Source organism: Heterocephalus glaber, unplaced genomic scaffold, assembly GCF_053883595.1.
Source record: "Heterocephalus glaber isolate CG9 unplaced genomic scaffold, H.glaber_assembly_v1.0 deba00001523, whole genome shotgun sequence".
In the NCBI taxonomy this organism is placed as follows: domain Eukaryota; kingdom Metazoa; phylum Chordata; class Mammalia; order Rodentia; family Bathyergidae; genus Heterocephalus; species Heterocephalus glaber.
Genome location: NW_028258327.1, coordinates 984,823 through 1,008,716, shown reverse-complemented (window position 1 = coordinate 1,008,716; position 23,894 = coordinate 984,823). Strand labels below are relative to the sequence as shown.

At 42.8% G+C, this 23,894-nt stretch overlaps 1 protein-coding gene across 10 annotated transcripts in view; it reads left to right on the top strand.

Moving 5' to 3' along the window:
* Positions 1-23,894, top strand: part of Sytl3 (synaptotagmin like 3) — a 95,248-nt gene that overhangs the window by 6,116 nt on the left and 65,238 nt on the right. For 7 of the 10 annotated variants that reach the window (XM_021251976.2, XM_004874547.4, XM_087187903.1 and 4 more), the window contains exons 2-3: positions 9,844-10,438; positions 12,593-12,811. In XM_021251976.2, the coding sequence (XP_021107635.1) occupies positions 10,329-10,438; positions 12,593-12,811 (329 nt within the window). In that variant the 5' untranslated portion in view covers positions 9,844-10,328. Of the gene's footprint in view, positions 1-9,843; positions 10,439-12,592; positions 12,812-12,870; positions 15,860-23,894 lie in introns of those variants that run through there. The other 3 variants (XM_021251974.2, XM_021251979.2, XM_021251980.2) reach the window with 3 other exon arrangements.

Here is a 23,894-nt window from a genome sequence, read left to right as displayed (position 1 = left end):
GTATGATGATAAATTACAAACACAATGAAATGCAATACAGTAATAAAAATGAAGAAACAATAATTACATGCAGTGGTGTGGATGAATCTCACAAACATAATGCTGCAAAATGAAGCCAGACCCAAAAGAGTTAATATTATATGACTCCATTTATATAAAGTACAAAACATTAATCAGTGGTGTTAGAGGTCATGGCCATAGTTACTCCAGGAAGGAAGGGAGGGGCTGGAAGTTGGGAGAAGGGGGATGCTGTTTATGTTAATTATGTTGTTTCTTAATGGAGTGTGTTTATTTGGGAATATTTATCAAGCTGTCTGCCTTAGTCTACTTTGTGCTGCTATATAACAGGATACCACAGATTGGGTAATTATAAAGAACAGAAATTTATTTCTCACTGTTCTGCAGACTGGGAAGTTCAAGGTCAAGATGCTGCACCTGGTGAGGGCATTCCTGTTATGTCATAATATGGTGAAAGGTGTCTTATGGGGGAAGGGGATGGGATAGACAGGGGATGTCTTAGTTTCTAGTCATTGCTGAGACAAAATACCATACAGCAAAGATAAAGGAGGAAAGGTTTATTTAGCTCCCAGTTTATAGAGATTTCAGTTCATTGTTGGCTGGCTCCAAGACAGGGTGGCATGGAAGAGGGGCATTGCAGAGGAGAAACAGTTCATGGCAGGCAGAGGGCACCAAAGCAGAAGGCAGCAAGAGGCAAAGTAGTGAACCAGCAAGTGACAAACACAAAGCAACAAGAGAAACCCTCTTTCTGTCTTTTATATTTTATCCAGGATACTGTAGCACTCACACCCTTAATCCTAGCATCACACCATGAATCAATCCTAGCATCACATTCTTGACCCCAGCATCACACACTCTAGATAAAGCCACCTCGAAAAGCCCTACCCATGACTACATGAGGCTTTGGGGGGACATCTAGATACAAGCCATAACAGGGGGTAAGAGAGTCAAAGAGAGGGAGGAGGGGGTAAAGCTCATCCTTTTTTGGGGTTTGTTTTGTTTTGTTTTTTGGTACTGGGGATCGAACTCAGGTCCTTGCACTTGCGAGGCAGGCGGCCGAACCACTGAGCTAAATCCCCTGCCCAAGATCATCCTTTTATAAGAAACCCATTCCTGAGTTAGCAAACCACTCCCATGACTACACCATCGATCCATTCACAGGGGCAGAGCCTTCATGGTCTAATGACCTTTTAGAGATCCCACCTTGCCATACTGTTAATTCAATGTCAAATAAATTTTACCATGAGTGTGGGAGGGAACATTCAAACCTCAGCACAGTGCTTATGAGTTGTATAACATTCTGTATACATGTAAAAAAAACTTTACCCCAAGAAAGCCCATGCTAGTCTCGTTATGAACTGGCTCTGCGTTAGGAGTTGTCCTTTGATGGGTACTGCAGTCATGCACACTTGTGGTCAATGTGAAACCTCTCACACATGGAAAACACGCTGGCCTGGGGGTGGAGTATTCCTGGAAAGGGTGAAACATTTCATCAGATCAACTGAGTCTTTCCTCCAGTTGACAGCATAAAACGTTGGCCCATAAGAGCGCTTTGGTGTGGTTCGGGTGTAGTCATAGAAGTTCTCAGGTTGGCCACATGGATGGGCTGCCTCAGCCAGTGCAGAAAGGAAAGAGAAACAGCTCAGTCTAGGAAGAAGGACTGGCTTCCTTGTCGCCAGAGCTTGCTCTGGCTCCCCTGCCTCTAAGGAGATGAAGGTAAGGATCCATGTCTGCACAGGAGCAAGTCATTTGGAATTGGGCTGGGTAGAGACTACAGTTATTGTGACTTTCCTTAAATTGATGACATTGAAAAGGTGGGAAACAAAAACAATAATAAATCAGAAGACAGATGATTTGTAATTTTATTGAATAATATGCATTTAAATTGGAATAATGATATAATTGCCATGGAAGAAACAGCTTCAGAACTAGATAAAAACAAACCAGGAAACTATCCCAAAGCTATACTGTGAATTTTTATTTAGGAGGTAGAATGTTATTTGTTTTTTTTTCTTTTGGCTTATAAATTTTTATACATACAGTTTATTACTTTTTGCTCCAAATCAACTTCAGATTGTTTTTGTCACCCTATAATCTCTAGTTTGGTTCCAATTTTAGTATATGTGCTGCTGAAGCAAGCACCATAATTTGGAAGTAGAACATAAATATAATTTTAGAATAAAAAAGCTAATTAACCAATTGTAATGGTACACGCCTGTGATCCCACCACTTTGGGAGGCTGAGGCGGGAGGATTGAAAGTTTGAGCCCAGACTGGGCCACTTAGCAATTTAAGTAGATCCTGTCTCAAAAATTTAAAAGTGGGGCCAGGAATTTAGTTCAGTGGTTTTGCCGCCTGCTGCGCAAGGCCCTGAGGTCAATCCCCAGTACCAAAACAAAACAAAAAATTAAAAGGGGGGGAGGGATTTAGCTCAGTGGTGCCACCGCCTGCCTCACAAGTGCAAGGTCCCCGAGTTCAATCCCCAGTGCCAAAACAACAACAACAACAAAAAATTAAAAGGGGGTTGGAGTGGAGATGTAGCTCAGTGCAAAGGCCATGGGTTCAATCCCCAGTACCCCTCCAAAACAATCTTGAAAAGTAAGGGACTTTCAGGGGGAAAATGTACAGTAGATATTATAGATCTATTAAGAAGTTAGAATTGATGCAGAAAAATTTACTCAGCCAAGAGAGCAGAGATTTTAACTTATCTGCCTAATTGAAGCATCACATTTCAGAGTTAAACAAACAGACCTAGGTTGTGGTATGACTTTAGGCAAATTATTTGTAAATTGCTCCAGGGCTCTCTTCTTTCTCAGAGTGAGTGTACTTCATAAAGATGCAGTGAAGATTAGTTGAAAATAACACGTGTAGTTGGCTTAGAAGTGCTAAATAAATAATAGCTATTGGTACAACAAAAACAGGAACAACAGTTATGAGGAGTAACCATACCAATCAGTAACATTAACTCTCATCTCTGCCCTTCTATATAGAAGTCATGAAAATAATGGCTATTTCATTGTTTAAACTCTGACTCTAAATAGCATTTTGGAGGTGGGGGTGAGGGCAAGAACTACTGGGATGAGAAAATGCTCAGCGTCAACAGTGAAAGCAGTGATTTTTGTCCTGTCTCAGGTAGGCTTCGCGTGGTTGAGATTTAAACGCTCCCATCTTTGGCGCGTAGGCACAGAATTCTGGGGACCTTGAGTTTACATAACTTTCAAAGCCTTTTTAAAGAAATGAATCTGAAACGGAGGTGGGGCCTCCGATGGGGCCCGAGCAAGTGAGAAACCTTAAAGCTTGGGCTTTACTGGCTTCCGGGAACATCTACTGGATCCCTAAGCCCACGTCCATTTCTGCATCAGACTTTCTGATGAGCACACTCGCACGTCATCCGGTGTGCAAAGCGAGTCTGCAGCCTGCTAGTTCGGAGCCCACCTGCGGCTGGAACTAGGGACCAGAGCTGCTCTTGGTTCATCCCCTGCCTCAGGTGGGCTGGCGTTCTTCACGGCTGCCCTAGGCTTCCAGAAAGAAGTTAGACATACATAGAAATCTGCCGGTGGAGGCGTCGGGTCAGTTTGGTGACTCAGCTTTCCCCTTACGTCGGGGGCAGAGAGCGCCGAGTTCGTGGGTTGGAGCCACGAAGCTTTGCGAGGAAGCAGCTGCAGCGCAGCGGTAGGCGGGGGGGGGGGGGGGGGGGGGGGGGGGGGCTCGCCGGATGCGGCTCGGAGCCTGCGGCCGGGCGGTGCAGTTTCCCTTGAAGCTGCAGTGGTGAGTAACGTTCACTGGCTCGCATGCTGCTGCTCTTTGCTACATTTCCACACTTTACTTCCTTTGCTCTGATGACCACCTGCTGAGATAACTGGACGAAAGAAATCACCCGCCTGCGTATAAAGAACATCTCCCTTGCCTGTCTTCTTTGTCCTCTCCAGTTTTAATTTCTTTTTTATTATTTAGTACGTTTCCCTTCTTTAATAGTATATGTTTGTAATATATGATAAATACGTTCATAGTGGGGAATTAGTACATATACATATCACATCTTGATCCTTTTTACTTCCCCTTCCCCGTTACTCTGAGGGAAGCAAGCCTTGTTTCAAGCTTCCAGAGCGGGATTGAATGCAGTCACATGTCAGATAATGACCAGAGTGTGTTCTGGAAAATGCGTTGTTAGGTGATTTGTCCTTGTGTAAACATCACAGCACACATTTTCTTGAACTAAAATGGCCATGGGCGTCACTAGGCGAGTTACCTTGCGGGAATGGGCGCTCTTTTGTGTGCGGCGTGTTGGCAGATGCATGGCTGTTTCCATCCTCTGGCAAAGATGACTCATGCTTTTGCCCCAGGAAGCCCTCCCTCGTGCCACCAGCCCCGAGCCCTCCCTACATACTGTGCATCACGCCGCCCAGTGCGCTCTCGGTAGACCTTTGGATTTTTATACTCATATTGGCATGCTATGATTTATTCATTTACATGTCTTTTTTTCTGGCTGGAATGTACACTTCTTGAATGCAGAGATTGGATTTTGCTTGTGTTCATACCCTCAATACCTGGCATGTGTGTGACACTCAAAAGGCCGATAAAAAGTGCTGTCAAACAGACACACCAAGCCCTGTGACTAGACTGTTTTTCTGAACATCCGAAGTCCCCCTGGAATACAGTGTGGCTGCATAAGACAAACTAGATATACAATACCCCATCTGCAGGTCCACTCTGCATGGTTTCAGTTACCTATGGGCAACCTCAGTCTTATAATATGATATGGAAAATTCCAGAAAATTCCATATGTTATAACTACTGTTTTATATTAGTTACTGTTGCTAATCTCTTACTGTGCCAGTTTGCACCTTAAACTTTACTGCCAGGTGTGGTGGCACACACCTGTAATCCCAGCACTCGGGAGGCTGAGACAGGAGGATTGCTGCAAGTTTGAGGCCAGCCTGGGCTACAGAGAGTTCAGGGCAAGCCTGAACTACAAGTCGAGACCCTACCTCACCCCCCAAAAAACAAACAAACAAAATCCAACTTTATTGTAAGTATGTATTGAAGGTAACAACACAGTATATACAAGCCTGAGTGTTGTCAGTAGTCCACTGGGGTCTAAGACCATACCTGTGTCGGCTTGAAAACCAGAAAGCACCATGTCTTGCTCTGTGTTTGAAGTACTTTCAGTGAATTACAATTTAGGGCTCAGTCCTTGGCTTTAATTTAAAGTCAGTATAATAAAGATACACGGAGCACAATTTTACACTTCTGCCAAACCACTATTGAAGTGACTGATTCTTAGATCTTTATACCTTGAGGATGCTCTTCTATATCTCTTTCATTTTATCAGGGCCATATATACCATCCTGATTTTGTCTCTGTGTTTTGTATTGTCTTGCATTGGCTACCAGGAAGGTCAGAGATTTATTTAATACTTATACACAGTGACTGTGTCACTCCAGCTTCCTGGAAGAACTCTGTCCCTTTTCCTTCTTTCTTCTGATGTCTCTAACTTTATTTGATTGTCCTCCGTGTACTTTTATTATATGCCACGTCATTTTTTAAATGAGAAATAGGATAGGGTATAAATGACTGGTCCACCAAACCACGTATCTTTAGCACTCGGAACAACGTCTGGCTCTTTCAAGGTGCTCAGTAAGTATTTACTGAATGACTGAATGGATGGTCCGGGGAAACAAATTTTACTTTTGTGTAACTAGGAGTGAATGGCCACGAGGGGGCGCTAAGCTCCCACTTCTCTTTGTAAAGGGGACTTCCCATAGGTGGACCCTGCTTGGGGTGATGTGGTATGGAATGGTGTTTTGTGATAATTGGATTCTGTATTTCTGAGATGTGTGAGACTTAGACACCTGAGGAATGTGCATTTGAAGATTCCCAGGTTGTTCCTGTGCAGACACCAGGCGCTGTCATTACCTCCAATGACTGTGCTGAATGTGGTCTTACTTTCCTGAAGAGTTGGAGGCCAGAGCCAGACAAGAGCCACCAACAGCCACATGAAAAGAAAGCACAGTGCTCACATCTCGTGTTCTGAGCCAAGTGCAAAGATCTTTATTAAAATTCTTGAGATTCAGACAAAGACCCAACATGTTCAGTAGAGTAGAAGTAAGACAGCAAGAAGAGCCAGGCAGGGTGGTGCATGTCTGTAATCCCAGTGTCATGATGGGCTGAGGCAGGAAGACCACAAGTTTGAGCCGAGTTTGGGCAACTGTGTGACTTAGTGAAACCCTGTCCCAAAATTTAAAAAAGAAATTTAAAAAAGGGCTGGGAATGTAGCTCAGTGTGAAGGCCCTGGGTTCAATCCCAGTGCAAAACAAAACCCAAACAACAACCAAAAAAAAAGAAAGAAAAGAAAAGAAAGAACCAACAGTGGGCCGGGGATGTAGCTCAGTGGTGCCGCCACCTGCCTCACAAGCGCAAGGTCCTGAGTTTGATTCCCAGTACCAAAAAACAAAAAAACCAAACCAACGGCAAGTTTAGAAGACCAGGCTGGGAAAGTTGGTGATGGATGTAACTTGTTCCTTACTCTTGGCACTTGGGCATGTGCTCTTTTCTACTGCTTTCCTCTTTCCCAGAGACTCAGAGCCTCCCGGAACTAAGATTTTCTGGTACTTTCTGTTTATCTGGAAACTGGAGCCAAGGGGGCACGGGGCTTTGGACCTACTGACACAGAAAGGTCCCAGTCTCTGGGACAGAGCCCAGAGTCCTCTTTGCTTTGTAGTTTCCCACCATCTGGACAGAAAGCCTTTGGAGAGCTGGCACTTGAGGGTAAAGTACTGGAGACTGGAGTCCAAGTGGGTCCTCCTCAGAGGCTGGGTTTGTCCATCTAGCAACTTCTGTGATTAGGGTGAGCAATATATTTTAACTTTATCTCACAATAAAGAAACTGACAGACATGGACTCCCTGAAGCTGGTAGTCATTAGCCTGTGGCCCAGGAATTTGGGTGGAGGAAAATTACATCTTTATTTTCATTCATCTTTAACTGGAATTTAGCATTTCCTTAAATTATGAACATAAGCAGCACACCATGGTAGACTCAATAGGACCTGTAATTTGGTGCCTAATAGAAATCACAGATATTTTCCTACCACATTCCATGTTGTAGATACAGTATCTCAAAATATTTCTATATCCATCACTACTTAGAAATTATGGTTGCTAGATATTAGATCACTATCAGACCTTACTATTTCATGCATGAACAAACATATATTATTACTATGTTACAATTAGAAATAGATTAGTATAATCAATTACCTTTGTAACCCAATGTATCTAATTTTATGAATTTAAATACATAGACTTCACCAGATACCAAAGATTAAGAAACAGATTAACTTGGCTTGAAGAGAATGATACCTTACAGCTCTATTAATCTCTCATTTGTGGATTTGCTATGGATCATAATATAATGTGGACCATGTTGAAGCCCAGCAAAGGAGGTTAGCTTCTAGAACATAAGAAGGACATCTTATTGCTGTGGGATTCACATAGGTTTGCTAGCAAAACTGGCACTGTAGAAAGAATATTCATTTGATCGTCCACATTATCTTGGTAGAAGGATGTATGCAGAAGCTTTCAGCTTATGCAAACAGAAACAAGACCTGATGCTTAAGGAAGCTCATGAAAACTGTTAAAAATCATAAATAATTGGTAGATTGAAGTTCTGGTGCCACTTTATACTTTCCAAATGGATTACAATCTTTTTGTGTCCGGTACTGGAGGTTGAACCCAGGGTCTTCACCTTGAGCTGTATCCCCAGTACACACACACCCTTTTAAAAATTTTGAGATGGGTCTCACTAAGTTGTCCAGGCTGGGCTTGAATTTCTGATTCTCCTGCCTCACCCTCCCATAGTGCTGGGATTACAGGCATGTGCCACCACACCTGATATGATTTCATTTTTTTTTTCAGTTTTGACATTACTTGTAAAAATAATAGCTAGCAATTAAGAGCATCATTTCTCTAATGCATTTTCAATTAGACTGATGTACAGTCAGTAGTGTCCACATAATGATTTTTCCGTCAACGATAGGCTGCATACAGCACAATGATCCTAGAAGATGATAATGGCTGAAAAATTCCTAGACATCATTCTTGTGTTTGTGGTGATGCCAGTGTAAACACCCCTACTATACTGCCTGTCGGAGAACAGTGTAGCACCTACAATTATGTATAGTTCATAATACTTGATAACAAACAACTGTTACTGGCTTATGCACTTTATTTATTTTTTTTTGGTACCTGGGATTGAACTTGGGACCTTGCGCTTTCGAGGCGGGCGCTGGCACCACTGAGCTAAATCCTCGGCCCCTGCACTTTCTATATTATACTTTTAATCATTATTTTAGAGTGTTTTACTTATTTTAGAAAAGCTTAATGTGAAATTTGTCATGTTACTGTGGCAGCAGTCTCATCCATCTCTTTTTTCAGTACGTGTGAGTGTGTGTGAGTGTGTGTGAGTGTGTGTGTGTGTGTTCTCAGATTTTTGTTTTTGTTTTTGTTTTTGTTTTGGTACCGGGGATTGAACTCCATGTGTTCTCAGATTGAACCCAGGACCTTCTCACTGAACTACATCCCCAGCCCTTTTTTATTTTTTATTTTAAGACAGGTCTTACTAAATTGCCCAGCCTGGGCCTGAACTTGTGACCTTCCTGCCTCAGTGTTCCAGAGTACTGCATCTTTTGATCACACCATTTTCTCTTGTGGTGTTCATCATGGCCCTAGGTGGAGTAGGGTGAGCCACATACACATTGTCTAGGTTTGTGACACTGAGGTTTGTGTCGTTGGGTTGGTGAACTCTATGTTTGCACAATGGTAAAATCAGCTAACGATGCTTTTCTCAGAACTTACCCATCAGTAAGTGCCACACAATTGTATGTTAAACATAGACCTTTGCACTGTGACCAACTGAAGATAAAGAATTCACAATAGGTACATTTTAGGTATACAATATAATGATATTCATCATTGGAAATTTGCACCTTTACATAGTCTCTCTTGGTTCTCATTTTTCACCCTTGCCCAGCCCTCCCTTCAACTCCTCCATTCCTCCCTATTTACAAAGATTTTGTTCCTATTTTTCCATTTTCTCATATTAATTCCATTCTCTTCTTTCCTTTCCCCTACCCCTCCCATTTCCTTCCCCTTTGCCCCTTTTCTTCCTATTTCACATTACCTATTATACATTTTAGCCCTTATTTACACTTTCAGTTTCTCACACCAGAGAAACTATTCGGTATTTATACATGTGTGTCCTGTTTATTTCACTTAAGAGTATGGCCTCAATCTGCATCCACTCATTATACTGTATACCTAAAATGTACCAATGATTGGAATGAATAATCAATAATGCAAAATAGGAAGAAAAGGTCCAAAGGGGTAGGAGTAGTGGGAGGGGCAGGGGAAAGGAAAGAAGGGAAAGGAAAAATGATGAGAAATGGGAAAAATGGAAATAAAGTCTTTGTAAATAGGGAAGGGTGGGGGGGGGTGAAGGGAGGGCTAGGAATGGGGAAAAAATAAGAACCAAGATGCATTATGTAAAGGTACAATTCCCAGTGAGAAATGTAATTGTATTGTATACCTAAAATGTACCAATAAAAGAATTTAACAACAACAACAAAAAAGAATTCACAATAGGAAAATCCAAGTGTGGAACTTCTGAATATAATAAGTCTTATTTAACTAAATTAAAAATCTCACATTGTCACTGCAGCAGGAAATGCAGATTTGTCGATGTAGAAACTTTTGTCTTTTTCTGAAGTAACACTGCAGAGATACTCAAGTCAGGAAAAATGACACTGTGCTTTCTTATCTTTTCTACAGGTATTGAACCAACTGACCTTTTGATTGTCAATCCTGCTGACCTAGAAACACTTTATGGGAAGATTAGCTTTTATAGTCATTCATAACCTTCTTACTGCTATTTGTAAACTTCCTCAGGTTGTGGATTGTTCTGCTTTGCAGGAATTATCTGCTTGGAGCCATGCATACTTTATAACAATCTCTGGCAAAACCTCAGAAAAGAGATATGCTCTTGTCTCAGGCGGATGTCAGAGGCTGTGGCAGAGCCCAGTGAGAACACTCCTCGGGCGCCAGTCCTCCAACAGAGGGACAGGCTCTGGGAGCTGTCTTCTCTGAAGAGTATGACACAGTTAGAGAAGGAAAAAGAGCTCCAAGCAGAGCACAGGCGAGAGTGAAATCAGAGAGGGGCTCTTTGAAGAACGCACGGTTGCAGCTGGACTCTGGTACTCACCTGCCGGCTAGACGCTGAAAGTCTGCCAACTTGGGTCCAAGAAAAGGGACAGGACATGGCCTATGAAGTGAATCTGGATTCCCTCAAGGAGTTAGAGCAGGAGATCATCCTTCAGGTCCTCCACCGAGATCAGGCTGTGCGAAGCATAGAGGAGGAAAGGATACGGTAAGCTGCACTGCTAATGGGTGCAGGGCACTGGGGGCTTGGGGTCCCTGAAGCTGGCCCGGAACCTTGGCTACTTGGTGCTTGCTTGCTTGTTGCTGGTCACTCACTGCTGGACTTCTGACTAAGAAGGCTCTGGGGTAGGCTTATGAGTGGAGATGGCTTTGGTATCGACCTGAACCTGGAAGGTGGTAAGGAAAAAGGGAGGCTGCCCCTATTGCTCATTTCAAATGGTGCCTTTTGTAATGCTGGTTGCCATCTGCTCTTCCATTTGCCTTCTTTATGGAAATAATTCAAGCAACACTTTCAGGCTTCTGGTTCCTCCCCCAAGGAAAAGAACTTGGGTTAAGAGTTTTCCTACATTACTTTTGGTGCCACCTAAAGATACAAAGAAAGCAGCTTAGAATCAGCAGGTCTGATGGAATCCACTGCTGCCTTTTTACTTTGTTCGCTTTTGCTTCCCTGTTGGCTTTGAGGAAAAAGGGAGCACAAAGCACAAACCTGCTTAGCCTGTTCCCCGACTACTTGGTCAATAGTGAGTTTCTTTCTTGTATGTCTCTAAGTTGGACAAGCTGTGTGACATGAATTAACACTTAAGGCTGGTATCAGAGCTGTCCACTGTTAGCTGTCAAGATCCATTTTTACATCCAGTGGTGCTTAGTGCTTATTTATCAGTGTTTACAGAGGATATAAATAAATGGGCTGGGGGTGTAGCTCAGTGGTAAAGTATGTGCTTACTATGTGTAAAGCCCTGAGTTCAATTCCTAGCACCAAAAAAAAAGCAAATGCAATCTGTGGTTTGGTTTGGTTTCTAATGGCAGAACTCTTGCAGAGTCTGCTAAGAAAAATACACAATCTAAAACTTTGTATAAAGCAGGTGTAGTGGTGGCACAACCTGTAAGCCCAGCACTTGGGAGGCTGAGGCAGGAAGATCGCCATAAATTCAAGGCCATCCTGTCTCAAAAATAGATAAATAAATAAAACTTTCTACAACCAAGTGCTTGAGGAACAAGGGAAATTTTCTGATTGACTGGAAGGTACAATACCCTTTTTATCCTCCCTTGTTATTTCAGAGCTCTCAAAGTGTACTAGTAAACTTTCTCCCATTAGAAACTATAACTCATTGACAAAAATGCAATTTTCTCTGATGATTCAAGATCTTTCAGTGATTTGAAGCTATCGTTTTGGATATTATTAATATAACATGGATACTAGGGTAAGGGAGGTTTGTTTCAAAAGGTCCTGTTTCTAGGGAAAGTATTGAAAGTTGAATTTTAAACTCGTGTTCTGATGTAATCTTTTCCTTGGGATTGGCTTATCTCTTCTAAAAGTAGGTAATGGAGACACTGCATTTAAGAGTGCTGTGGATATTGACACCTTTAGGGCCCAGTACAATGTTGCATTGCACTACGGCCACTGTCTAGCCTAGAGGAGTTAGGGGCTAGAAGGCCACTGGCCACCCATTAAAGAAGAAAAAGTAGCAAAAGCAAAGCATCAGTTAAATAATTTTATTGGGTAACTTATCACAATAGTAGGAAATGTGCTATACTGTGTGTTTATAGATCTTCCCATGCCTTGCATATTTAAAAAGATGTCTTTTATTGTGTGTTGTGTATTGTGTATGGGTGAGTGGTATTTGGCAATTGAGCCCAGGGCCTTTACACTGAGCTGCATCCCCACCTCTTTGTTGTTGTTGTTGTTGTTGTTATTATTATTATTATTATTATTATTTTAAAGTTTGAGACAGGGTCTCCCTAAGTTGCCCAGGCGGGGCTTGAACTTACAATCCTCCTGCCTCTGCCTTCTGGAATGCTGGGATTATAGGCACGTGTTAGTATGCTCAGCTGGATGCCCTTTCTTGTGTCCTTCCCTCTTCTTTCACTCTTCTTGAGCACAGAAGGATCTGGGCCAGGGACATTGCTTTTGCTTTGCTGTGTTATCCTCTTGGCCACCTGAGAGGTAAGCTGGTTTCCTGCTTCACAATTGAGAAGCCCTGGAGCCCTAGCTCACACAGCCAGAACCCAGAGCTGGAACCCAGAGATGTCAATGCCCAAAGGCCCTTCCCTCACCATGCAATTTAGTTGAAGCTCTCTGTCCCCTGTGGTCTGGCCACTGCTGTTCCAGCCAGTGGTTTCTTATTTGATTCCGTGGCTGCAGGAGACTGAAGACACAGCTGCAACATCTCTGGTGGAGAGGAGTGAAGGGCTCCAGCTGCGAGTACAAGGACAAGTGCTGTGCGCGCTGCCAGCGGACACTGGGGCGGCTGCTGAACCGGGGTGCCGTGTGCCAGGGCTGCAGCCACCGTGTGTGCTCCAAGTGCCGCGTGTTCCTGCACAGGACCTGTACCTGGAGGTGCACCATGTGCTTCGAGGACAGGTGAGCACTACTGGGCTCGGGTTCCTCCACTGAGTCAGGTGGCCAAGGGGGTCCCAGAGAGACCCTGGATGGAGAGCATTCGCTCCTCACTCCGACCTGCAGATGCCTCCAGGGTGCCAGAGGCAGAGCACCCTCTGATTTGAAAATGATTCCATTATATAGAAAGTGTTTTAGCTTACAGAAGTTTGTAATGGCTAATGATGAACTAACCCAGAAGCTTAAGATTCGTTTAAATTTATTAACAAGCGCCTTAGTCTCTTTAGAGCTTATTTTCTCTCCTTTGGAAAAAGTGGGGTTCATGATGATGTGGGAAACATTAGAGGGAGTCTGTGCAGCTTTCAGTGAGGGCTTTGTTTTGTGTTTTGGCAATCCTGGGTCCTAAGGTCCCTCACACTGAGCTACATCCCAGCCCTCCCCTCCTTTTATTATTTTTTTTATTTTGAGACAGGACCTCACTAAGTCAGTAAGTTGCCCAGGCTGGGCCAGAACTTGTGATCATCCTGCCTCAGCCTCCCAGGATGCTGGGATTACAGCTCTGCATCACCATGCCTGGCCAGTGAGGGCTTTTTGAATGCAGTCTTTCTGAAAGAGGCAAACTTCAGGCAATTTCGTAGTCAGATAGGGAAATGGATTTGCTCCCTGTTGATGGTACAGTAAATCTACCTTTATTTTACCTTTTGATGGAGAGTTTTTAAAGAACTTCAGACACAGAATCAGTGTTTTTTAACTAATTTGAAAATGATAAAGATAACATATCTGACTCGGACTTTCATCGTTCAAAGCAGAAACTGGCTGGCTGTGGAGTCCTTGAAAATGCAAGATGGGTTTCTGTTGGCCGGGGGAACGGTGTGCACCGGGGCATCACAGATCTTGCGGGAAGGAACAAATGTGAGGCAGGTGTGAACCTAGGTAGTAATCAGACCCTGAGACCTGAAAACAACTTCTCAATATTGCTGCAGATGTGCGAGCAGCCAGGCTGTGTCTGCAGCAGGGGTCAGGTGGCTGGGCCTTCCTCCTAACCCAGGAGGATCATCTTTACTGGATATCCAGACATTAATCTACTTAATTTCCTGTTCCTTTGCAAAGCTTACTGTATTTCAGTCGCTCAGCCCAAGAGAAGTGGTTCAACCTGATTTCTTCTCTCTTGAACTGTGTGCCTCCCTTTCTGTAGCAGCTGGCCACATTAAACTCACTTGAACCAGCTACCCTGTTTCTTCAGTTTGCTAGAATGGATGTCTTTCAGGTGTTTCTTAGCTTGGGAGCAAAAATCAAAGCAGGACTGTGAGCTGCCCTGGCCGGAGAGGTATGAGGCTGGCCCAGGCTCTCCGGAGAGCAGATGATGATTCCAAACACTCCTAGAAAGGTCTGTCTCTTATCTATCCCCATTAAGTCAACCACATACATTTGAAGTTTTTTGACAAACCTCACCTGGGAAGATGTTACATTCTGCAGCAGTTTGTCCTCTAATAGTTAACTAGAAACTAAAAATCCAAACAGGAGGACAGGGGTTGAGGCAATCTCCCAAGAAGCTGACCGTGTTGAAATCTCCAGGGCATGGTGCCCGGGCACTGTAACTTGACCCTCAAAGTACATAAAGTGGTATTATTTCTAGAACCCCAGCTTCCTTATTCTGAAAATGTTTTTTCAAAACACCTAAAGTAATTGCATTAACCTGACTGAATTAACCCAGGAAGTTGTGTGGGGAGAGAGCTAAGTGAGAATAACACATGCTTACTCTCCCTTCACCCTCCCGCCCTTTCTTCGCAGCCCTTGTCATCTCTGGGCTACCATCCTACTTCAGGACCCAAATAAAGATGAAGCCTTGTAAAATCTAGACATTCCTCACTATCCCACATCCTGGGACCTGGGAAAGGGTTTTAACCCCACTCATTTTTCTCCTCTTGCTTCTCCCTCAGCTTGAGGCACCTCCCTCAGGAAGAAGTGGTTATGGGAACAGGGGAATGGATTCTTAAAACCAGGACAAGCAGACCTATAGGGTAGCAATTAAAAATACTAACAGGTCCACTTTCAGACTGCTGCAGAGGAAAAGGCCTGCGGAATGTGGCAGCTTGGGCTGTGTAGAAGGCCCAGGAAAGGTTCTGCCTTCAGGAAAAGCTTTCCCTTAGAGAAATACCAAATCCTGGGCTAAGGGCGCTGGTACTCAGGAAGGAGACCAGGAGGTGGAATTGACTCAAGGTGACTTGAGTCAACTCAGCCAACCCTTCTGTGGTTGGAATATTTCTTTAAGCTTTATTTGAATATTCAAACATTCCTAAAGGGTAGCTACTACTGCCATCCTCATTTTACAGACAGCAAGTGGAGGCTGAGATATGCAATAGTGAAGGAGAGCCCAGCCTCAGCCAGGCCCCTCTTAATCCCTACCCGGCCTGCCCTCAGGGGGAATCCCACAGAGGGCAGAGTCTTAAAAGCCACTCAGAAGCATCTGTGTGCATCCTAGGGAGCGGGACCTGGAGGGCAAACACGTGCTCTTTGCTCCATGACAGCCATCCCAGAAGTCTACTGTAGTCTGGCTGGTGGACTTGGGAGGCAGAAGAGGAAGATGAAGCAGCAGTGAGAACATTGCTGCACAGATGAAGATGCTGGGTGAGGATGCTGGGGCAGTCATGATGGGGAGTGTGACAGGTGGTCCCAAAAGGCGGACGGAACTTGTCTTGAAGGCAGAGGGAAGAGTGAAAAATTATCAGGCCTGGCAAATAGATGGCTTTGCATGTGGGACTGGATTGTAGGTGTCAGAAAACTGAAGGATTCAGAGAAGCAATGGAAAGAACTCAGTAAACAGAGACCAGGTGGAAAGACTTGGAGGAAGAAAGTTGGTGGAGAGCTGCTTTCTGCAGTGAGGAGGCAGGTGTGGTCTTCAGGAGCGAACCAGAAAAGAGCGATTTCAACAAGAAGGGGTGGCTTCCAATCAGAGGAGCTGCTTGGGGAAAAGCAAGAAGAGCAAGAAGCATTACGGTAACTTCTCCATGCTTTTTGATTGACTTTTCCCCCGTGAAATTTTTGACAGTTTCTGTGGTGAAACGGCCCATGGTAAGCAACAACTGTGCTCAAATGTCAAGGAGATTAAGCTTTGTATTTACTTGTTTGTTTTAGCTTCATTAAGGAAATTGAGTTTGAGAGCTTAGGTCTGCATGGATTTTTTCCCTTTAAAATAATATACCATGCAGTGTCTTCAAATTCCACAAGAAACTTGTTCATACCTTTAAAGCAGATTGTCCAGGAACTCTTGTTGGAGACTGTCTTCCTTTAATATTGGATGCAAAGTCTCTTGCTTTGTAATTGACTATGACCACACAAATCATATACTCTTCAGATATTTGTGGGTACTCTCCCTCTGTTTCACTAGGAATGTTTTTTGTTGGTGGGTTTTGTTGTTGTTCGTTTGTTTTTGAAACCCAGGGCCTCAGATACGCTAGGCAAATACTCTACCAGTGAGCTAAGCTTCCAGCCCGAGAGTTTTTCTTTTTTTGTTAGAGACATTGTTGGTAGTGAGGATGGCTTGGACTGAATGGGTTCAAAACCTGATGCTTGGGAAAATCTGCAAGTTGGCAAATATTTTAACAAAAAGTGTGCAGCAGAATTTAGAACAGAGATGTTTAGACTGAAAGTTTCCAGTTTGCAGCAGGTGTTACCCCTGATTTCAGGGAACAGTATTCTCTTGGGCTGCACAACGGTCTCTATCACACCTGCTGCTAGTAGAGAGAAGCTGAAAATTGACCCAGACCTTGGCATTTTATTTTCACACTGTTGGTTCTCAGACTGAATCTTGAATTATTGCTGCAAAGCAGCAATGGCTAACATAAGATTTGGGAGTTTATAAAAAGGATTTTCTTTGGTTCAAATACTTTTTAGATTTGGATGTAAGTGTATTGTTACCAAATGATGCATTATATTTTCTACATATCACAAGGTAATTTTTACTGAAAAACAGTGCTGTGTCAGCAAAGGTTTTATAACAATTATGTTTCCTGCTTAAAACTTCCCAGAGTTTAGAAAACGCAATCCTATAAATTTATATAAATACACTCTAGTATTTTCACAGTCCCATATTTTATAAGATACTGAATCACCACTTTAAATCCATAAATGTAGGTAACTAATCTATGAGAATGGAATGGTGCACACTCATTGCAGATTTCCTCTATTCAAGTGAGTAAAAGGCCAAACTCGCTGAAAAATGGAAAAGAAGTTGAGTGCCAGATGGAGCGTTAGACATTTGCCCAAGGAGGATTTTAGTGGTGCTGAAGTTAAAATGAGATTCCTGCACTGTCTGTTTTTGGTTTCAGACCTGATTTCTTTTTTTTTTTTTTTTCTCTAAATTTGAATGTTTACCATTACTGATAGAAATTGCTTATAGATTTTGGTTTTGCTTTTGTGAGGTGCTGGGGATCAAATGCAGAGCTTCCTGCATGCTAGACAAGTGCTGTACCACTGAGCCATACCCCAGCCCCCGTGTGTTTAGCGTGAAAAGCTTTATATAGATGAGTTAAATTTTGTGAAATATTTCACAGTCATACCTTTACAGATTTTCAAGAGATTAGCACTAAGATGAATTTCACCAAGGAAAAGCCTTTTGTTCTTTGATAAATGGTTTGAATTAGCAATGGCATCTATTTTAGTACATTCATCACTTCTTGGCCTTTTGGCTAAGATCAAGTGTGTATTAGTACTTTCAATGGTACTTGGCTGTTTCACATGGAGTTCATACAGTGTTTTCTGTAGGAATGGGATAGATGATAATTATACATAAGACATAACATTCTTTTTGTCTGTGTATCAAGTGGAATCAATGGTTATAAATATCATTCAAAACAGAGTAAAAACATGGAAATTTATGGAGCCCTTTTGAGGAAAAAAGCTTATTTTTTGCTTCTAATGAGCACGCTTTCACTCTATTGTGTGTCGCTTTTGTTGAAAGTTGGATTCATCCTGAGGCCAGCACTTGATTAATCATGGCAAATCCTGTCTTTTAAAGCTTTTTGAGAATTAGCAAGCCTTCTGTTTCATTATGTTTACTGTTCACCCTCTAAATTATCTCCTATTTAGTAAGCTGAAGCCTGTCACCCTACAGGGGAGGTCAGCCTCAGGATGCAGTTTTCCTGGACTGGTTCCTTGCATGGTAGCCAAGTGCCTCTTTGGCTAGCACTCAGGGCCCGATGTGCTCTAGAGTTAAGGCAGATGGGGGATGCTGGGCAGGCTAGTTGCTCCTTTGAAGTCACACTTTCGTAAGAATTTCTACAATAACTTAATGATTCTGAGATTTTTAGCTTGAGAGACTGGAATGTGGTTCTGGGGAGAAAATGAATTCCCTTTCAGACCTGTCAAGTTTGCTGTGGTTGTAGAATAGCCAGACTTACTTGGAGTTATTCTGTGAACTGGAGAAGGCTGGGGGAGATGGAGGGGAAGGGAGGTGGAGTTTAAGATGGGATCTGGAAAGTTGGTGAGTGTGGATGAGCTAGGAGGAAGGTAGTCTCCAGCTGCATCCTGAGTTAGGGTGAGGTGGGGAGTGAGTGGGGAAAAGAAAAGAAGAGGTAGGGAGGCTTCATTTTGTAACTCCTTGAATTTTAGAGCCATGAGTGCGGATAAAAATCTTTTTACCCAGTGAATTAATAGAGGCAAGCAATTGGGTTTGGCTGGAAACTTTAAAACACAACATGGAAGACTGGGAAAAAAGAATCCATGGCTTCCCTAACCCTAATCCATGGAAGGTGGGTCAGGCATTATATACCAGTAGTGTTTGTAAATGGGGAGAGCTGGCTGCTTGTGAAGGAGAGATGTGGACAAGCATATGTTGGAGTAGAAATCTATCACTGGGGTGTAGTTCTGGAGATCATGATAAAACACCAGTAGTGGACGTATGACCCTTCACAATGGTTTCATCAGGTATAATTCTCGGTGCAATCCCAGTGAGAAAGTTTGGTAAATAATTTCATTAATTTTGCTAATCATTGAAGTATCTACATTCTTGTGGTTATCACTCTTTTAGGTTGTATAGCATCTCCTTCCATATTTTTGTTTCCTGCTTTGTTTTATGCTTATATATACCATACTCATATCCAGCCAATTCTATATTTTAACCAACTCATTGTGGCCATCTTTTGTGATCACCCCTATTTCCCAATTTGCAAGTTCTTTATTTTTGATTTCATTTTTTAATCAATGGAAATGCCTCCTAGAGAAGAAAAAATTTTCTCCAGAAGAACATCTGGGTGTTATGTTTTCTAAGCCATTGCATAGTTGAGATTGCTTTCCCTTGGTTTTTTTTCCCCTCAAGACTAATCATCTCATTGAGTTTGAAAATCCTGGGTCACAGTTGTCAAGAAATTCAGTAAATGGATCTTTGTTGTCTTTTACAGAGACATCTGAAGCTATTTATATTTGTCACCTGGATTTTATGCTCTAGAAATGTGTCCCCTCCATCTTTGTAATTAAACCTGTTTCTAATCTGTACACTGGAATAAGTCTTTTCCACACTGATTTTTATGCACTAAGGAATCTTCTTTGACAATTCAGCCCCTTGAGTTTGCTTGTTTTTTAACCTGGTAAGTTTTTTTCAATTAGATCTGATTATTGTGATTTTTCTTTTATGCTACTTAACCTGACTTCTTCTAATGAGTAGGGTGGCCTCACCCTGCATCTGTGTCAGGTTCTTCCTCAGCATTTCATGCCTTTTTCTTTCATGTCCTTGGTCTCTCTCTGAACTTCCCAGAGCCAGCTCTGCCCTTTATTGGTGTTAATGCAACTCACTCTGCTCTGGCATCCTTAGGTTCCTAAATCTTCTGTATTTTGTCCCAGGTCTCTTCACTCTGGCCTGGAATTTCCTCATATCTTTCTGGTTCTTCACAGAGTTGGCTCTGCCATGTTCTTGAAGACTGACTGCTTCCAGAAAGTTTTCCTGGCTCCCACAGTGGTGCCCACTCAGCAGCCATTTCCCTGGTCTGGCTGGCTTAGCTCCATTTATCCTGCCTGTGGCCTCTTGTCTGATGCTTGTGGTGTCTCCTCAGATCTCCAGGAGGAGGCTCAGCCAAGTGAGAGCAAGTGCTTCTTGTCTCTGCCCTTCTCAGGGCCCCTGGGGTAGAGTCGATCCCTCTTCTTTGATTGCTGGGGGAGGATAGGTGGATGCATGGCATCTGGCCCAGTGTTTACAGTTGAGGCTTTCGACGGGGACAGCTCTGTAGGCCAAAGTAGAATTTCTCTTGCTTCACTGAGTAGTTAGATACAACAGACCAGGAGTCAACATCTCAATCTTGTGACTGACCAGTCACAGGCAGCCCAGGGCCTTGTTTTTAGCTTGCACAGTGTTTCACATTTATCATTTTAATATTTGTAAATATTTGGTGGATTCACTAGCATTTCCAGCCCTTCCTGCCATTGTACACCCAACCCTGCCTCCTATTTAGCTCCTGCCCAGTGTCTGAGTGCGGGGCCCCTGCCCTGCATGTTTCAAGGGTGTGGGACACATTCAGTTTCAATGCACACAGCTGTGGGCTCTACCTATTTTGTTTCCACCCTACCCCTTCATCTTCAGGCACCTCTTGCAGAGGTGGGAGTGTTCATTTGTGCATCGGCTCCTGTGTGTTTATCACCAGCCCTTGACCTGTGACTGTGACACTGAATGTGATGCAGAGGGTGCCTGCCTTCTTGCTAAGGTTAAGAAAGGGACAGTTATTAATGTTCTGCAAAATGCATTGGTAGCAACTTGATAAAGTCATTTCTTTATCTTCATCTTGATTCTCTGACTCCTCTCATAGTTACCTAAGATTTAATCACAATGATCAGTCTTTTTTTTTTTTTTCCCTGTAAAAATGTTGCAATCACATCAGCTGAGCTTGTGGAAAAAACCCACCACTTGACTTTGTAACTACAAACCTTCCTAGATGCATGGCTCTTTGAAGTTCAGCAGTTTTCATCTGTATGCCTGCCCAACACTATTTTAGCTGGGAATTACCAAGCAGTTGGACAAACTAACACAAAGAAGCTGGGTTGCTCTCAGTTTTACAATATTCAGCTTCTTTATTTGGAGTTTTTACAGCTTGTGTGTCTGATGAGCCACCAGGGCCCTCTTGAAGACTCTTGAGGGTTCCTTGCCATCAAGACACTGGTCAAAAAGCAGATCTGCCCAGGTGCACTTTTTCAGGCTTTCAACGATTGCTGACTAAGTGGACCAATTTCTCAGCACTTGTCAGCTGAATGGTGAAAATACCTTAAGCATCCCTAGGGGTGTTACATTCTCTTTTCTTGGAGCATAAAGCATAGATGCAATATCTTAACCACCTGCAGATGCAAATAAATTGGATGGAAAATAAAAATGCGTTCCAACATCCTGTTTGGCTCAGAATAATGAGGCCAAAATATTATTGTTAGGGTTCTTCATTTACCTTATTTATTTATTTATTTATTTATTTATTATTTTTTTCAGTACTGGGTCCTTGTGCTTGTGAGGCAGGCAGTGGAACCACTGAGCTAAATCCCCAGCCCTACTTATTGAATATTTTTATGTGAGCATTTGCAAAGTGCTTTTCAATAATCCTTTCTCTTTTGCTAATGCAATAACAGCATTAGCAGGATTCAAGACCATGAACATTGATGCTGAAGCTTTTGGGAGCTTCTTGGGGCCGTCTATGCACCAGGTGCTTAGATGGATTTGTGATTTCAGCGATCCTCCTGCAGGGGGCTGCCTTAGCGAGAAGGTCAGGGCCAGGGCAGGTCTCCTGATTCCTCATCTCCTGCTCTCACAACCACCTCACACTTTTGCTTTTTGAGGTACATTTATAAGTTGACTGAAAAAGTTTTAGAGAAGCAAGTCATGGGGGTTTGAGAAACTTAAAAGCTTTAGCCTACTGCCGAGCTTATCGAATGTTCCAAGAAGCTTTCATACTCTGATTACGATCTAATCGTCTAGGAAGAAGTGCTGAATGCTTCCTTTGGTTACTGTGAGTCATGCTATCCTGTGTTGGCTCTACGGAGCACAGACACTGCAGGATCTGTTTGCCTCTGTTGGAGACAGTAAGGCAAACAGTCCTCCTTTAAAGCTTGAGACTTGATGTAGTCAGGGAGTCCTTATGAAAGGTGTCTTGGGGTAACTGCTTATGTAACAGCTGATTGTACACACCGAGGTGATGGAGGCCTAGCTCAAATCTGGCATTCAAAGAAAACGGCCTCTAGTGCAAAAAGCAGTGGTCTTCTTATGGTTTTAGGATGCTGGTATTTTCATCCTCCCATTCTCCAATCACAGATAAGCCCAACAGACCCTTATGTTTGTACCCAAATCCCTATGTGCCAAATTAGTCCCTGCTTAAACTTCACAAGGACTCAGTTGAAATGAAATGATCAGTTGATTACATTAGATAATTGGCACTAGGTGACTGGGATTTTTGTTAATTTGCTTCTGAAATCAGGGCCAGAGCATTCGTTCAATTACAGGAGTTTGCAGTGTTGGCTGCTTGGGTGTGCCTCTTCTAACCCTCCTTTTCCTAAACTGTCATCTTTTACACTTGTGTATCTGTGTGTGTGTTTGCTTATCAGTGTGGGCCTGTATCTGGGGCTCAATTGAATACAGAAGGGTCTCAGATATGAGGGATTTGGGTCACATGGGTGATGAGCTGGACAGTGAGAGGTATACTGGCTAGCATGGGTCTTTGCTTTTACTAATGATGGAAATTAGAATTAAAGCATGGATTTGCAGGAAAAAAGCTTTAATTGGAAAGCAAGAGAAGAGGATAAATGACTTTAACTGGGGAGCTGACAAGCATCAAGCTGGTCCTTAACATAGAAGGTAAGAGAAAATAGAAGGACTCCAGCTTGAGTAGCTGGAGGGATGCACTGCCCCCTCAGTCTGTTCAGTCTTAAGGATTAGCTGAGGTGGCCAGGGTCTGGTCAATCATTATCTCAGTTCAGATTCCTGGCTCAGGTTGAATCCTTGTGATATGAGGGGCAGTTCTGTTCCCACCGAAGACTCCTTATGACTTGAGGGTCGATTCAGTTCCCATAAGATGAATCCTGATTTAAGGGGCAATTTCAGTCACCTGAGGCTCTGCTGGAATCCAAGGTGACCTTAGATTTAGGGCACTGGAAATTCCAGGAGTAGCTGAACTTGGTATCCACGGTCTTCAAGGGTAATGAAATAAGGTAAATAGAGATCTGAGGAAAGACCTCAGTCAGCTCCCAAGGATGGCACCTTCTTGCATGTCCCATGCACAACAGACAACTTCACATGCTAACTTCTTGAAACTGAAGTCCCAAACCATGTTTTATTCTGACAGTTTCCAAATTTCTGGAGACACCTCATTTCACTCAAAGAACCTCAAAAATGACAGAATTGTTAATATCCTTTTAGGATGGAAAAAGGTAAAATAGAGATATTATAAATTGTTTACATCCTTTAAATAATATGCCACATGGGCTGTGAATGTGGCTCTGTGCTACAGTGTGTGCTTAGCATGCACCAGGCCTTAGGTTTGATCCCCAGTGCCATAAAAGAATAAAAATGAATGTGCCATAAAATGTGTCAATTCCTTGGCTATGCAAGTTTAAGAAAAAATTAAACTTCAACTTGTGGCAAATTCTCTTCTAGAAGCTGTTTACTGAAATAAGTTCTCCATTAAGTTCTTTTAGGCTCTATATGAACTCAAGTGAACTGAACATTAATGCTTGAGAATGTTGTTAATGTAAATAAAATCACAAACATGTCAATCCACCTTTAAAAACAACCTATCCTTCTCTATAGAGTAATAGTAATTGTCAGAGACGTCAACCACTTTCTTCTCTCCATCTGGTTAGAAACTATTATTCTCTGATGAGTACATGTAGGAGGCCACTGTGAGATGTGTCAAAGCCCAGGAGTTGGAGGGCATCAGAGGGCATCTGAGGACACAATCCTGTCGTTTAGCACAGGTGCACAATAGGGTTTTGTTATAATAATAATGAATCAGCATGGATGACAATGAATGTATCACATGGCTATGCAAGGGCACATGGCTGTTTTGTCTTACTGTGTCTCAGAAAAACTGATAATGGCCACTATAATCTGTATGCTGTAAAATTAAGGTTGGTTCTTGCTTTGTAA